Here is a 14,408-nt window from a genome sequence, read left to right on the forward strand (position 1 = left end):
TGGGGTTTAGGTGTGGAAGGTAGGGGTTTAGGTGTGGAAGGTGGGGGGTTTAGGTGTGGAAGGTGAGGGGAGAGTAGGTATGGAAGGTGGAGGTACAGAAGGTGGGGTTTAGGTGTGGAAGGTAGGGGTTTAGGTGTGGAAGGTGGGGGGTTTAGGTGTGGAAGGTGAGGGGAGAGTAGGTATGGAAGGTGGAGGTACAGAAGGTGGGGGTTTAGGTGTGGAAGGTAGGGGGTTTAGGTGAGGAGCACACTGCAGCAGGGTTTGTTACAATGAAGCAGAGGACTGGTCGGAAAACAGGTGAGGGTATCTGTAGTAGAAAAAGCAGGCTGAGGAGGAAAGGACAAGAGCTCCTGGGAAGACATGACCAGAATCTGGACTGAGGAGGATGAGGAGGAGAATGAGGTGAAGGAAAAAAGGCGGATTTAACAAATAAAGGCCACGTTCTGAGTGATATCCCGCCAGCAGGGCAAGCAGAGTAAGAGCTACTTAGAAACTCGTGAGTTAGCAGGGTCCCCCCGGGTGATTGCTGTCTACTGAGGGCTCACGAGGTGCATCACCGGGCTCTCCAGAACATTAGAGAACTCGCCCGGCTTCCCCATGAGGGGTAAGAAAATGGAGGCTCACCAGTTCCAGAATTGCTCATGATTCCACAGCCAGATGCTGGTGGAGGTGGGAGTGGATAAGGCCCTTCTGCTTCCAGCATCAAGGCCCTTTCCCATTGACCACTGCACTCTCTACCTTCTGCCCCGAATCTGCACACCCACCATTAGTGGAAGGAGGAAATCAGCCACCTTGCCTTCATTCCACAGCCTTTGCTAAGCACCTGAGCTAGGTCTATGAAGGGGTAGACCTTAGATGAAGGTCTAAGGTAAGTTGGGGCCATAGTGGGTGTAATAGGCTAAATAGTCCTATGGCTGTATGAATGTATATGGGGGGTAGGGACTATAACAGCTGAAGACGCTTGAATAAGGAGATGACAGGACACTGGAGAAGGTGTAATGAGAGGATTACTGAAGCAAGAACAAGGGGCTTTGTTTTTACCATGACTACTAACATGAAGTGGCCATCAGATACCAGGCTGGTGATGTTTGGAGACAACACGGTCGGCTGGACTGGTCTAGAGGGAGACAGTGAAGTCTAGGACAGGCTTTTCCCTGGCACACATATTAGGTGCCAAGAAATATCTATTGACTCATCTATTGCTTTTTAACCATTCATCGTATTTTCTTTTTTTGTTGTTGTTTTTGAGACGGAGTCTTGCTCTGTTCTCTGTCGCCTAGGCTGGAGTGCAGTGGCGTGATCTTGGCTCACTGCAAGTTCTGCCTCCCAGGTTCACGCCATTCTCCTGCCTCAGCTTCCCGAGTAGTCGTACAGGCGCCCACCACCACGCCCAGCTAATTTTTTTGTATTTTTAGTAGAGACGGGGTTTCACCGTGTTGGCCAGGATGGTCTCGATCACCTGACCTCGTGATCCACCCACCTCGGCCTCCCGAAGTGCTGGGATTACAGGCATGAGCCACCGCGCCCAGCCCATTCGTTGTATTTTCAAACTGCGTTGGGCTCTTGACACATTTTTTGATTTTTCATTTTATATTATCTTCTGAATAGCTTGGCCTAGGGTCTTGTTGGAGGCTAAGGAGAGAGTTCTATGTTCTCCACTCAACTGGAAGAAGAAAATAATGAGGACTGAAAAACAACAGCTATGGGAACCAGGGAGGCAGCGCTAATCTCAAAAACCAACGTTAAGAGTCCTGTTGGAGACAAGCGGTGAATTTACCATTGGTGGAAGAGATCCCTTTCTCTAGGAATAAAAAAAATGGGTTTCACTTTGGTAACTGCTATTCAAGATAAACACCGATTTCCTTCCCACTCTTCACACTTGTTAAGGGACAAACCTGTGTGCAATGGCTTCCTGGAAGAGGTGCATTCGATCCCAGTACGTTTCTGGTTCAAAGCCTGAAAGGAAAAGAAGAATAAACATTGGATTGCGATCACAAGGTTTGTAATTCTCTCTGGGCCAGTCTTCTGTACCCTTTACTACTCTTGGCAATCAGTCCCCTTGAGCCTAACCTTTGCTTCTCCATACTACGCCCTTTGGGAAAGATTTGCCTCCATCCTAAGGGTCAAAAAAAGGACAGCTGTGTGTTCACACCATCCCTTCCCCCAAGCTATAGCTGGGTCTAGGAAGGTGGAGTCCTCAGCAGCCAGTGTGAGCTACCAGAACTCAATATAAGGCTCATTCCAATGACTTCTTATACCCAAAGCTGAAAAGGAGTATATTAAAGTACAAACAGAAGATAAACTGTAAATGCATGCTAGTTGCCATGATCATACCACACTGCAGCCTTGAACTCCTGGGCTCAAGTGATCCTCCTACCTTAGTCTCCCAAGTATCTAGGACCACAGACATGCACCACTATGCCTAAATTTGTTTGTTTGTTTTTTTTTTTTGAAGCAGAGTATTGCTCTGTTGCCCAGGCTGGAGTTGCAGTGGTGCAATCTCGGCTCACTGCAACCTCCTCCTGCCAGGTTCAAGTGATTCTCATGCCTCAGCCTCCCGGGTAGCTGGGATTACAGGCACATGCCACCACACCAGGCTAATTTTTGTATTTTCAGTAGAGATGGGGTTTCAGCATGTTGGCCAGGCTGGTCTTGAACTCCTGACCTCAAGTGATCTGCCTGCCTTGGCCTCCCAAAGTGCTAGGATTACAGGCATGAGCCACTGTGCCCGGCCGCAACTAATTTTTAAATTTTTAAATTTTTAAATTTTTTTGTAGAGATGACATCTCACTATGTTGTAATAGCTAGTCTTAAACTCCTGGCCTCAAGTGATCCTCCTGCCTCAAGCTCCCAAAATGCTGGGATTACAGGCATGAGCCACTGTGTCTGGACCATATAAGCTACTTCTAAGGAACAACAACCACCCCCACTTTTTTTTTTTGAGACAAAGTTTTGCTCTTGTTGCCCAGGCTGGAGTGCAATGGCACCATTTCGGCTCACTGCAACCTCCGCCTCCTAGGCTCAAGCGATTCTCCTGCCTCAGCCTCCCAAGTAGCTGAGATTACAGGCATGTGCCACCACACCCAGCTAATTTTTGTGTTTTTAGTAAAGATGGGGTTTCGCCACGTTGACCAGGCTGGTCTCGAACTGCTGACCTCAGGTGATCCGCCTGCCTCGGCCTCCCAAAGTGCTGGGATTACAGGCATGAGACACTGTGCCCAGCCCACCTCCACTTTTTTGTATTACCAATCTTCTCACAAGAAAAGGCAAATATAAGCTCCATTTTGAGGGTAGGAAAATTGAAGCAAATAAATATAAAAATAAAAATTTGAGCTTGGTGTGGTGGCTCACACCTGTAATCCCAGCACTTAGGGAGGCTGAGGTGGGAGGATCACCAGAGGTCAGGAGTTTGAGACCAGCCTGGCCAACATGGTGAAACACTATCTCTACCAAAAATACAAAAATTAGCCAGGCGTGGTGGCGCATGCCTGTAATCCCAGCTATTTGGGAGGCTGAGGCAGGAGAATTGCTTGAACCCAGGAGGCGGAGGTTGCAGTGAGCTGAGATTGAACCACTGCACTCCAGCCTGGGTGACAGAGCAAGACTCCATCTCAAAAAACTAAAATAAAGTAAAATAAAATAAAAATTTGGCCAGACGCAGTGGCTCACGCCTGTAATTCCAGCACTTTGGGAGGCCGAGGTGGATGGATCACGAGGTCAGGCGATCAAGACCATCCTGACTAACACGGTGAAATCCTGTCTCTACTAAAAATACAAAAAAAAATTAGCTGGGCATGGTGGTAGGCGCCTGTAGTACCAGCTATTCAAGAGGCTGAGGCAGAAGAATGGCATGAACCCCAGAGGCAGAGCTTGCAGTAAGCCAAGATTGCACCACTGCATTCCAGCCTGGGCGACCGAGCAAGACTCCGTCTCAAAAAATAAAAAATAAAAAAATAAAAATTTGAAGAGTGATTGGCTGGGGAGGACAGCAGAAAAGACAAGTCCCCTCCTCCATAACCCACTTCATTACTCCAGCCTCGTGCCTTCTGCAAGGCTGTTGCTGAGGACCAAGAGTGGACAGGGGAGGGAGGAGGGCCGGGGAAGTTTGGACGACCATAGCATGGGAGCCCAGGCTGCTCTGAGGAAGGAGGTGCTGAGGTCTGAAGTGGTAATTGCACAGCCATCTCAAAGACCAGAGTGCCTGTGGTGCTTTTGTTAATCTTTCTACATTTGGAATTTTCTGCCTGTGATGGATTTGAGGATTTGGGGCAACTAAAGAGCAAAAAGCAGCCAGGCACGGTGGCTCACGCCTGTAATCCCAGCACTTTGGGAGGCCAAGGAGGGCGGATTACCTGAGGTCAGGAGTTCAAGACCTGCCTGGCCAACACAGTGAAACCCCATCTCTACAAAAATACAAAAAAATTACCCAGGCATGATGGCGTGTGCCTGTAATCCCAGCTACTCAGGAGGCTGAGGCAGGAGAATCACTTGGATTGGGAAGTGAAGGTTGCAGTGAGACGACATCATGCCACTGTACTCCAGCCTGGGTGACAAAGCGAGACTCCGTCACACACACACACACACACACACACACACACACACACACACACGGCAAAAAGCAAAACAGACTTTGGCTTTAAACAGAAAATCCACACACAGCACATTCTTGTCAGATTTTTAAGATTTTGAATTTGCTGCTATAGGAAATGGCAAGAACGGGAAGAGAAGAGGCACAGAAGCAAGAAAATCGATTTTCAGATTCAAATCCTTATTCCTTTAAACTGGGACCCTTTCTGCAGCCGTAACCATGGCAACCAACAGAGGCTGCTGGTCTTGAAGACTGAGTTACAACTGGCAGGGAAAAACAACTTGCATGAAAATGTCCTCCAACGCCAGCCCTGTGGGCAACCCTGTGCTTTTATAGCAAAGGTGGAAAACCCCGAAAGAGCCTTTGGACAGTGTCGGGGGAAGATATCTCTGTCTCTTCAACATAATAAAAACAATAGTACCAGGAGCTGCTTGGCTTAAAACGGTCCCATATGAACACAATCATCTGGCATTTCAGGACTGCATAAATGATCCTCTGTCAGCCATACCACTGTGAGGTTAAACAAGAACGTGTGTGTTTCAAGGGGGCTTTGTAAGCTCTGTGTGTCCCACAATCTATAGCTTCCAGCAGGTAGTTCCTCTGTGGGGCTTGCTTGGGACCCCGATTATCACTTAGAACATTGTGTCTATAAAAAAATATCTTCCAAACTAAACAAAAAACACACAGATGGGCTTTTGGAAGAAAAGCTGTTTGCACCATGAGGGCAGCCTGTCACATGGAAATTGCAGGAATACTTAGCTTGGCCTAATCCACCTGGGGAGACCTCCTTATCTTTTGGGCCAGTTCCCTGCCACTGATCACGACACAGACTTACAAGGGCACAAGAAGAAAGCATCTCCCTTACGTCAATCGTTATTTCTTTCACAGTTCTAATCTTTATACCCGAGAAACCTCAGGGTTCCTGACGTATCAGCGTCAACCCTAGCTTTACGTTTTAAAAAAGATCATCTGTGAACTCATCGAAAGCTTTGTAGGAGCTATTTATACATGCATCCGCAACGAGCCCTTGGTGATAAAAAGCTATATGCTGTGTCAAGTGCAGCTTGTCTTTGATCTGTCCTAAACCTGCCCTCAGGGTTCTGGGGGTCTGGGGTGGAGCAGCAGGTCCAGGCTGACCCTGGGTATTCTCTTTCTGATTGACAACCTTTCCCAGAGGGAAGGGCTCTGATTTGGGTCCTGCTCTCATCCTCTGATCCTGCTTTGTCTTCCCTGAGATGCATGACTCGAGTCACATGCACTGTTCCAGAGGCTGATACGCCACAGCTTTGCAGAAAAGGATGCTGTTTCCTGTTTTGCTTTTCATGCCCTCCCTTTCCTGGCCTTTTTGCATGAAATAGCATATGCAAGTCTCCCGTGAGGTTTAATTCCCTGCAGCCCAAATCAGTTAGGCTGGAGCATATGAAAGGAGAGCGTGGGAGAACACCAGTGCTGCCTGTGATTCATAGAGTTTAGTGTCCTCTCCCACCCACCACTCTGCTCCAGGCAGCTCTTGACACTCTCATTTTAGGAATAAGGAATTCGAGACTCAGAGACATGAAATGATTTGTCCAGGGTTATCCAGCCACTAAGTCAAGAACCAGGATCCTTTAGAAAACCTTGATCCTTTTGGCCCCTTGTTGAAAGCTTCTCCCTTTTCCCTAGCCATGTTGACTGGATACCCAGAGTGGTGTCCTTGGTAGGGACGGGGTCTTACTGGTTGAGACAGAACCGCCAGAAGGGAGTATTTCTTACTATCAAACAGGTGCTCGCTGCCCTCCTTTAGCAAGCAGCTGATGTTGAGTGGGATGAAGAGCTGGGCACGAAGTGGGTCGCCATACAGGTAACTGGGCAGTGCAAAAGGCCCCTCCAAAACTGGGACCAACAAAAAGCCACAGGAGGTGGCTTTCCGATGCCAACCTTGGACCTGGCAGAAAGTACAAAAACAGACAATATCATCTGCAAGTTCTTTCAAACAAAAGAAAATACTTCCCAAGGAACAAACCCTCCAGAAAGGCAGCATGCACATTGATTGGCATGCTCATTTATTCATGTTTGCTGGCTGCAAATTGGTCCTGGACAGGCAAAAATGCAGTTTAACATCCTGACAAATACTAGAAAAACTGTGAGCTAAGCACACAGCTCCTCTTTACAGCCCAAACTTCTGCACTTTCGGTGTTTCTTTTAGAAAGAACAGTCTGCACAGAGTTGAAATCCTTCCTATTCTAGGGAATGTTGGAGAAAGGTCACAGGACAGAGGTTAAGTCCTTCTAATTTTTTTTTTTTTTTTTTTTTTTTTTTTTGAGACAGTCTTGCTCTGTTGCCCAGGCTGAAGTACAGTGGCCAGATCTCAGCTCACTGCAACCTCCACCTCCCAGGTTCAAGGAATTCTCCCGCCTGAGACTTCCGGGTAGCTGGGACTACAGGCGTGCACTACCATGTCCAGTTAATTTTTGTATTTTTAGTAGAGACGGGGTTTCACCAGTTGGCCAGGATGGTCTCGAACTCCTGACTCAGGTGATCTGCCGGCCTCAGTCTCCCAAATGCTAGGTTTATAGGCATGAGCCATTGCACCCAGCCTAATTTTGTACTTTACCAGGAACTTAAGTTCAAAGTAGCTGAGAGAAATGTGACGCAGGGTGGAAAATGACCATGGTGGCTTCTGATAATGGTAAACCCTGATCTGACAGAGTGAGAGCCACTGTCTGGCAGACTACCAAATCCTATCTGTCCAAAGATGAGAACAAAAGTTACCGGGGCAAAAAGATAAACCTACTATCAATAACATTTTCTTAGGGAACAGTGGCAATTTTCTAGATCTTGAGATACTCTTTTAACCATAAAAATGATGTATGTTAAAAAATAAAAAAGTTGATTGATGTGGCTCTGGCATACAGATGATTTTTGTGTCAAGTATTATTTCCAAAAAAATACAGTTGGGACATAGCTTGACTTAAACAAATGATTATGTAAAAAATTAAAGGATAGCACCCTTATCTTTTCTCTCAGGAATGTTCATAACAAAATAACAAAAAGAAGCCGAGATCTCCATTTGACCAAAATAATTCCTAAGGCTTGGTCAAAATCTAATTTTTAACAAATGGGGACACTGTCTTAAAACAATAATTAACTTACATACACTAAAGTTTTAAAAGCTTAGTAAAATAATGATAAAGAGAGCTTTCAGTGGGTTTTACACGAACAGATGTGAAAAGTGTACTTTATGGAGACAGTTGCTAAATTCCTCTAAGGAAATGAACACTGTCTCTCCTGCCCAACTGTAACTATGTGTGTGTGTCTATGAATGCTGTGGTCATGCTGTTTTGGGATATGCTTATCTAGTAGGGCCAGCAAGGAGAGTGCTTATGCCTACTGGGTCAGAGAGCTAGTTTTACCTGAAAGAAGTGGTCACGCTGGTATCAGTGAGCTGGGGAAGGGCTAGTGTCCTCTGTGAGCTGAGCAGAATGAGTAGTGGGCTGTCTTTTTTTATTTGGACCTTAAGGATGTTCCCCAGATGGGAGTCTTTCCAAGGGAGGGGTCCTTGAAGATGCTAGCGCCATGTGGAGGCAGACAGAGACCCAGACAAATTGCTTTCCCAGGATACCATGTTTTGTGGGATAAAACTTCAGCCTATGAGCTCTGGACAAAAAAAAAAAAAAAAAAAAAAAAAAAAAAATATAAGGCGTCTATACTTATATACTAATTCATATATTACATACTTATATATAAAACTCTGCTGGCCCATGCTGTACTAATTTCTCTTTGCTTATCTCCTCACTTTTAGTAAACTCTTTTTGAACTTCCCAGTTGTTCTCTGCTATATGAAAAGATGGCTGGGCTGGTGTTGAGAGAAGTGAGATTCAGTAGAAGCCACAGAAGAATATTCTTTTTGGCTATATTGGAGAGTGTATAAAAAGGAGTGGCAGACTACAAAGATGGTTAAGGAGCGCTCCTGGAAGATACTGACAACTTGGCTAAGGAGTGAGCACTGAGATGGGGGATGGTCAGGGATGGCTTCTCAGTGTAGGAGCAATGAATGGCCTGATTAGAGATGCAGGCCAGGATGAAACAGAAGGAAAAAGGACAGGCAGGAAGGCCAGTTAAAACAGGGCTTCTCAACCTTGGCACTTGTGACATCTTGGGCTGGTTATTCTTTGTTGTGGGGGCTGCCCTGAGCATTACAGGATGGTGAGCAGCATTGCTGGTCTCTACCCACTAGACGCCAGTAGCACCCACCCTGTCCTCACCCCTTTCTTTTTCTTTTTCTTTTTTCAAGATGAAGTCTCGCTCTGTCACCCAGGCTGGAGTGCAGTAGCACGATCTCAGCCCACTACAACCTCTATCTCCCAGGTTCAAGTGATTTTTGTACCTCAGCTTCTTGAGTAGCTGGGACTACAGGCGTGCACTACCATGCCTGGGTAATTTTTACGTTTTCAGAAGAGACAGGGTTTCACCATGTTGGCCAGGCTAGTCTCTAACTCCTGACCTTGAGTGATCTGCCCGCCTCGGCCTCCCAAGGTGTGAGCCACTGTGCCCAGCCACCCCCTTCTATCTTCAGATATTGCCAAATGATCCCGGATGGCAAAATCGCCCCAGGTAAAGAACCACTGAGTTCAAAGCAGTGATGTTTATTAACAGGGGACTGGTTAACTATGGTGTAAACAAATAATAGAATACTCTCCAGCCCTTAAAACAATGAAGCAAAACAAAACAAACAAAATCCCAATAACAATAATAAAAAAAATTCCAAGGCAGATTTATTTATACTGACAAGGAACACATAGGTGATAGAAAAAATGCAATGTAAGTAGTATGTATCCAATGCTACCGTCTCTGTTGAAAAAAAAAGTAACATGATTTTGTCCATGCTTAGAATCTCTCTGGAAATGTACTCAACAAAGCGGTAGTGGTGGCTGCTTTTAGATGAAAGTCCCAGGGAATGAAAGTGGGAAACAGACTTACTTTTCACTCTAAACCAGTGATTCTCAACAGGAAGCAATACTCCCCCTTCCTGGGACAGCATTATGGCAATATCTGGAGACATTCTGATTACCACACCTGGGGCTTGCTACTAGCATTTAGTGGGTAGAGGCTAGGGTTGTTGCTCAATTTCCTATAAGATGTAGGACTCCCCCACAGAGAATTAGCTGGCCTCAGATGTCAACAGTGCCAAGGCTAAGAAACCCTGATTCTACCCTTTTTGATCACTTGAAATTTTCACTATGTTTGAATTTTTTAAAAAGGTTACTCCAGTAGTCCTAATGAATGGTAATAAGAGCCTGAACTAAAAAATTACAGTGACATGAATCTCTATCAAGCATCTCCATGCCCCACTGTGAGGTGAGCCAAAGGCCCGACGACATGCATGAAGGTTCTCACCATCTCAAAGAGTACTGCTGCGGTCACCGCCATCCAGTGCAGCTTGATCTCAAAGGCTGCATTCAGAGAAAAGTTGCCATGGTAATAACAGCTGCACCACTCCAGCCGGTCTGTGCGGTTGTTCACGTCAACATCCAGGGTCACAGTCCTCTGCTCTGGGACAGTGGCAGCTATGTCAGCACACAGGAGGGGCCCCAAGAGAGCGAGAAAAGGAGTGGGATGAAGAACAAACAACTAAGTATCCAGATATGAAACTATATACAAGATGCTATTGCATGTATAGCATGTATAATGCCTAAAAGAAAACTGCAGATTCTAGAAGTTTCCTGGAAATCATCTAGACTAGAGATTGGAAAACTTTCTGTAAAAGGCCCCATTATAAATATTTCACATTTTGTGAGACATATGGTTTCTGTTGCAACTATTCAACTCTGCTATTGTAGTGCAAAAGCAGCCACGAACGTTACATAATGAATGTGCTTGGCTATATTCCAATAAAACTTTATAAAAGCAGACTGAGTTTTAGGGCGGTTATTATGATATTATAATGTTAGACATGTGTCACTGTACATTTGTCCAAACCTATAGAATATACACCACCAGCCAGGCACAGTGGCTCACACCTGTAATCCCAGCACTTTGGGAGGCCGAGGTGAGCGGATCATGAGATCAAGAGATCGAGACCATCCTGGCCAACATGGTGAAACCCTGTCTCTACTAAAAATACAAAAATTAGCTGGGTGTGGTGGCGCGCACCTGTGGTCCCAACTACTCAGGAGGCTGAGGCAGGATAATCGCTTGAATTTGGGAGGCAGAGGTTGCAGTGAGCTGAGATCGCACCATTGCACTCCAGCCTGGCGACAGAGCAAGACTCCATCTCAAAAAAAAAAAAAAAAAAAAAAAGGAATATACAACACCAAGAGTGAACCCTGAAATGTAAACCATAGATTCTGGGTGATAATGATGTCAATGTAGGTTTATGGATTGTACCTTGTAAAAATGGACTACTCCGTCTGGGGATGTTGATAGTAGGGGCAGCAGGTTGTGGGAGTGGAGGTCAAACGGTGTATAGTAATTTTCTTTTTCTTTTTTAAGAGATGGAGTCTCATTCTGTCACCCAGGCTGGAGTGCAGTAGTATGATCTTGGCTCACTGCAACCTCTGCCTCCCAGGCTCAAGTGATTCTCTTGCTTCAGTCTCCCAAGTAGCTGGGATTACAGGTGTGTGCCACCACACCCGGCTAATTTTTGTACGTTTAGTATAGATGGGGTTTTGCCATGTTGGCCAGGCTGGTCTCAAACTCATGACCTCAGGTGATCCACCTGCCTCGGCCTCCCAAAGTGCTGGGATTACAGGTTTGAACCACCATGCCGGCCAGATGTATAGGAACTTTCTATTAGATTCTGCTATGAACCGAAAACTCCTCTAAAAGAAATAGTCAATTATAAACGAACAAAAGGTGAGCCAGACTTGGCTGCTTAAGTCATAGTTTACTTCTCCCTAAGTAATCCAACCCCTTCATTTACAGATGAGGACACGGCAGCCCAGGGAGGGAAGATGCCTTGGTCAAGATCATGGAATCAGAACCTCAGCCAGGCTAACCCCCAGATCTTTTTATTTCAGTGCCTATGAAAAAAAACCACAATAGGCAAACAGGCCAGACCACCAGTGACAAGTCTTGCTTTTCAGGTTTCAACCCAGGAAGACAGTAGTTCTACAATCTTTTCTCAAGAAATGAAACCTTATAATGAAGCTTAACACCCCGTCCCATCATTGACATGTTGCTCCAGGATGCTGGGTGAGTACCAAGCTTACTCATCCTATCTGAGACTTCTGCTCAGAAATCCTACTCAACTCAAGATAGGATGTTTTAGAGACGTGTCAGACAATCAAGTTCCTGACCAGGCTAAAGCCCTAAAATAGGCTTAAGAATTATCAAAGCTAAACTGAGATAATCTGAATCTCATCTTGAGCTGAAGACCAGAAGTCAAAAGAGGGTTTTGCCAGCCTGCAGAAGGAGAAGGTTTTGGAAACGAGGATATTACTATAGAAACTGTCAAGAGAGGGAATCAGCTCATGCCTTAGTCCCAGCACTTTTGGAGGCCAAGTGGGAGGATTGTTTGAGCCGAAGAGTTCATGACCAGCCTAGGCAACACAGAGACACCTTGTCTCTACAAAACCAACCAAAAAAACTAGCCGGGCATGATGGTGTGCACCTGCAGTCCCAGCTACTTGGGAAGCTCAGGTAGAAAGACTGCTTGAGCCCAGGAGTTTGAGGTTGTAGTGAGCTAGGATCACACCACTGCACTCCAGTCTGGGCAACAGAGTAAGATCCTATCTCTCTCTCTCTCTCTTTTTTTTTTTTTTTGAGAGAGAGTCTTGTTCTGTCACCCAGGCTGAAATGCAATGGAGTGATCTCGGCTCACTGCAACCTCCACCCTCCTGGGTTCAAGCGATTCTCTTACCTCAGCCTCCTGAGTAGCTGGGACTACAGGTGCCCGCCACCATGCCCAGCTAATGTTTGCATTTTTAGTAGAGACGGGGTTTCACCACGTTGGTCAGGCTGGTCTCGAACTCCTGACCTCGTGATCCACCGACCTTGTGATCCACCCGCCTTGGCCTCCCAAAGTGCTGGGATTACAGGCGTGAGCCACTGCGCATGGCCGACCCTATCTCTTAAAAAAAAACAACCTGTCAAGAGAGCCTCCAAAACTAAAATAATGATGCAAAGGTGACAATACCTGAGGCATTTTCCACAAGCAGTAACTCTAACCAAGAAGTAAGTGCAGCAAACAGGCTGAGACTGTGCACATGCCTCTGTGACGTATGGCGTGTCCACTCACTTGGTGGGGACTAAGCACACGCCTAGGTGACAGGCAGTTTGTCTGTTCCTGGGCTGGTAGTATTTTCTTTGTTTTTCTTTTCTTTTTTTTTTTTTTTTTTTTTGAGGCGGAGTCTGGCTCTGTTGCCCGGACTGGAGTGCAGTGGCCGGATCTCAGCTCACTGCAAGCTCCGCCTCCTGGGTTTATGCCATTCTCCTGCCTCAGCCTCCCTAGTAGCTGGGACTACAGGCGCCCGCCACCTCGCCCGGCTAGTTTTTGTATTTTTAGTAGAGACGGGGTTTCACCGTGTTAGCCAGGATGGTCTCGATCTCCTGACCTCGTGATCCGCCCGTCTCAGCCTCCCAAAGTGCTGGGATTACAGGCTTGAGCCACCGCGCCCGGCCTTCTTTGTTGTTCTTTATTTGCTTGATGACCAGAGACGAGTAGCATTTTCAACAGAATAAATGGCAGAACTACTGTTTTTCTGACACCTGGACAATTAATTGCTTAGTGTCAGAAGGTTTGCTGACTGCAAATGTTCCAAATTCAATTTTCCCCAATTCTGCCAAACTATATTCATTCATGTTTTATCAGACATTCAACAAATATTTATTGCAAGTAACTATGTATTAGGTACCATTCTAGGTGCTGGGAGAGCCAGTGAATGACACTAAATTCATCACACAGCTTAAGTTTTTGTGGAGGTAGAAAAACACAGGCTGGGAGGGGTGGCTCATGCCTGTAATCCCAGCATTTTGGGAGGCCCAGACAGGTGGATCATTTGAGGTTAGGAGTTCGAGACCAGCCTGGCCAACATAGTGAAATCCCGTCTCTACTAAAAATACAAAAACTAGCTGGGTGTAGTGGCGGGCGCCTGTAGTCCCAGCTATCGGGAGGCTGAGGCTGGAGAACTGCTTGAACCCCAGAGACGGAGGTTGCAGTGAACCCAGGAGATGGAGGTTGCAGTGAGCCAAGATCATGCCACTGTACTCCAGCCTGGGTGACAGAGTGAGACTCTGTCTCAAAACACACTAATTGTACAAACACACACAATGTCAGGTAGTGGCAAGAGCAAAGGAGATGAAGTAGGAAAAGGGGCCCCAAGTGTGTGGTGTGGGGTCAGGGAAGGGCTCACTCACATATGATTTTTGGACAAGAGACTTGAAGCAAGTGAGGGAGGGAGACCTGAGGGCATCTTGGGGAAACAATGCCCCAGGCAGAAGGAAAGCACTGGAAGCAGAGATGTGTGTGGCATGTTCCCAGACACCAGACACAGATGGAAGCCAGCGTGGTGCAGCAGAGTGCACAGGAGGTGGACAAGGGACGAGACAGAGAATGAGGGGACCGGCCGGGCGCGGTGGCTCAAGCCTGTAATCCCAGCACTTTGGGAGGCCGAGACGGGCGGATCATGAGGTTAGGAGATCGAGACCATCCTGGCTAATACGGTGAAACCCTGTCTCTACTTAAAAATACAAAAAACTAGCCGGGCGACGAGGCGGGCGCCTGTAGTCCCAGCTACTTGGGAGGCTGAGGCAGGAGAATGGCGTAAACCCGGGAGGCGGAGCTTGCAGTGAGCTGAGATCCGGCCACTGCACTCCAGCCTGGGCGACAGAGCAAGACTCC

At 46.6% G+C, this 14,408-nt stretch overlaps 1 protein-coding gene across 1 annotated transcript in view; it reads right to left on the minus strand.

The window, feature by feature from the left end:
• Positions 1 to 14,408, minus strand: part of DEPDC5 (DEP domain containing 5, GATOR1 subcomplex subunit) — a 159,907-nt gene that overhangs the window by 5,293 nt on the left and 140,206 nt on the right. The window contains 3 exon segments of the mRNA XM_017868941.1: positions 1,896 to 1,956; positions 6,341 to 6,512; positions 9,965 to 10,134. Of these exon segments, the coding sequence (XP_017724430.1) occupies positions 1,896 to 1,956; positions 6,341 to 6,512; positions 9,965 to 10,134 (403 nt within the window).

This window comes from Rhinopithecus bieti, unplaced genomic scaffold (assembly GCF_001698545.2).
Source record: "Rhinopithecus bieti isolate Rb0 unplaced genomic scaffold, ASM169854v2 scaffold_4666, whole genome shotgun sequence".
Taxonomy (NCBI): Eukaryota; Metazoa; Chordata; class Mammalia; order Primates; family Cercopithecidae; genus Rhinopithecus; species Rhinopithecus bieti.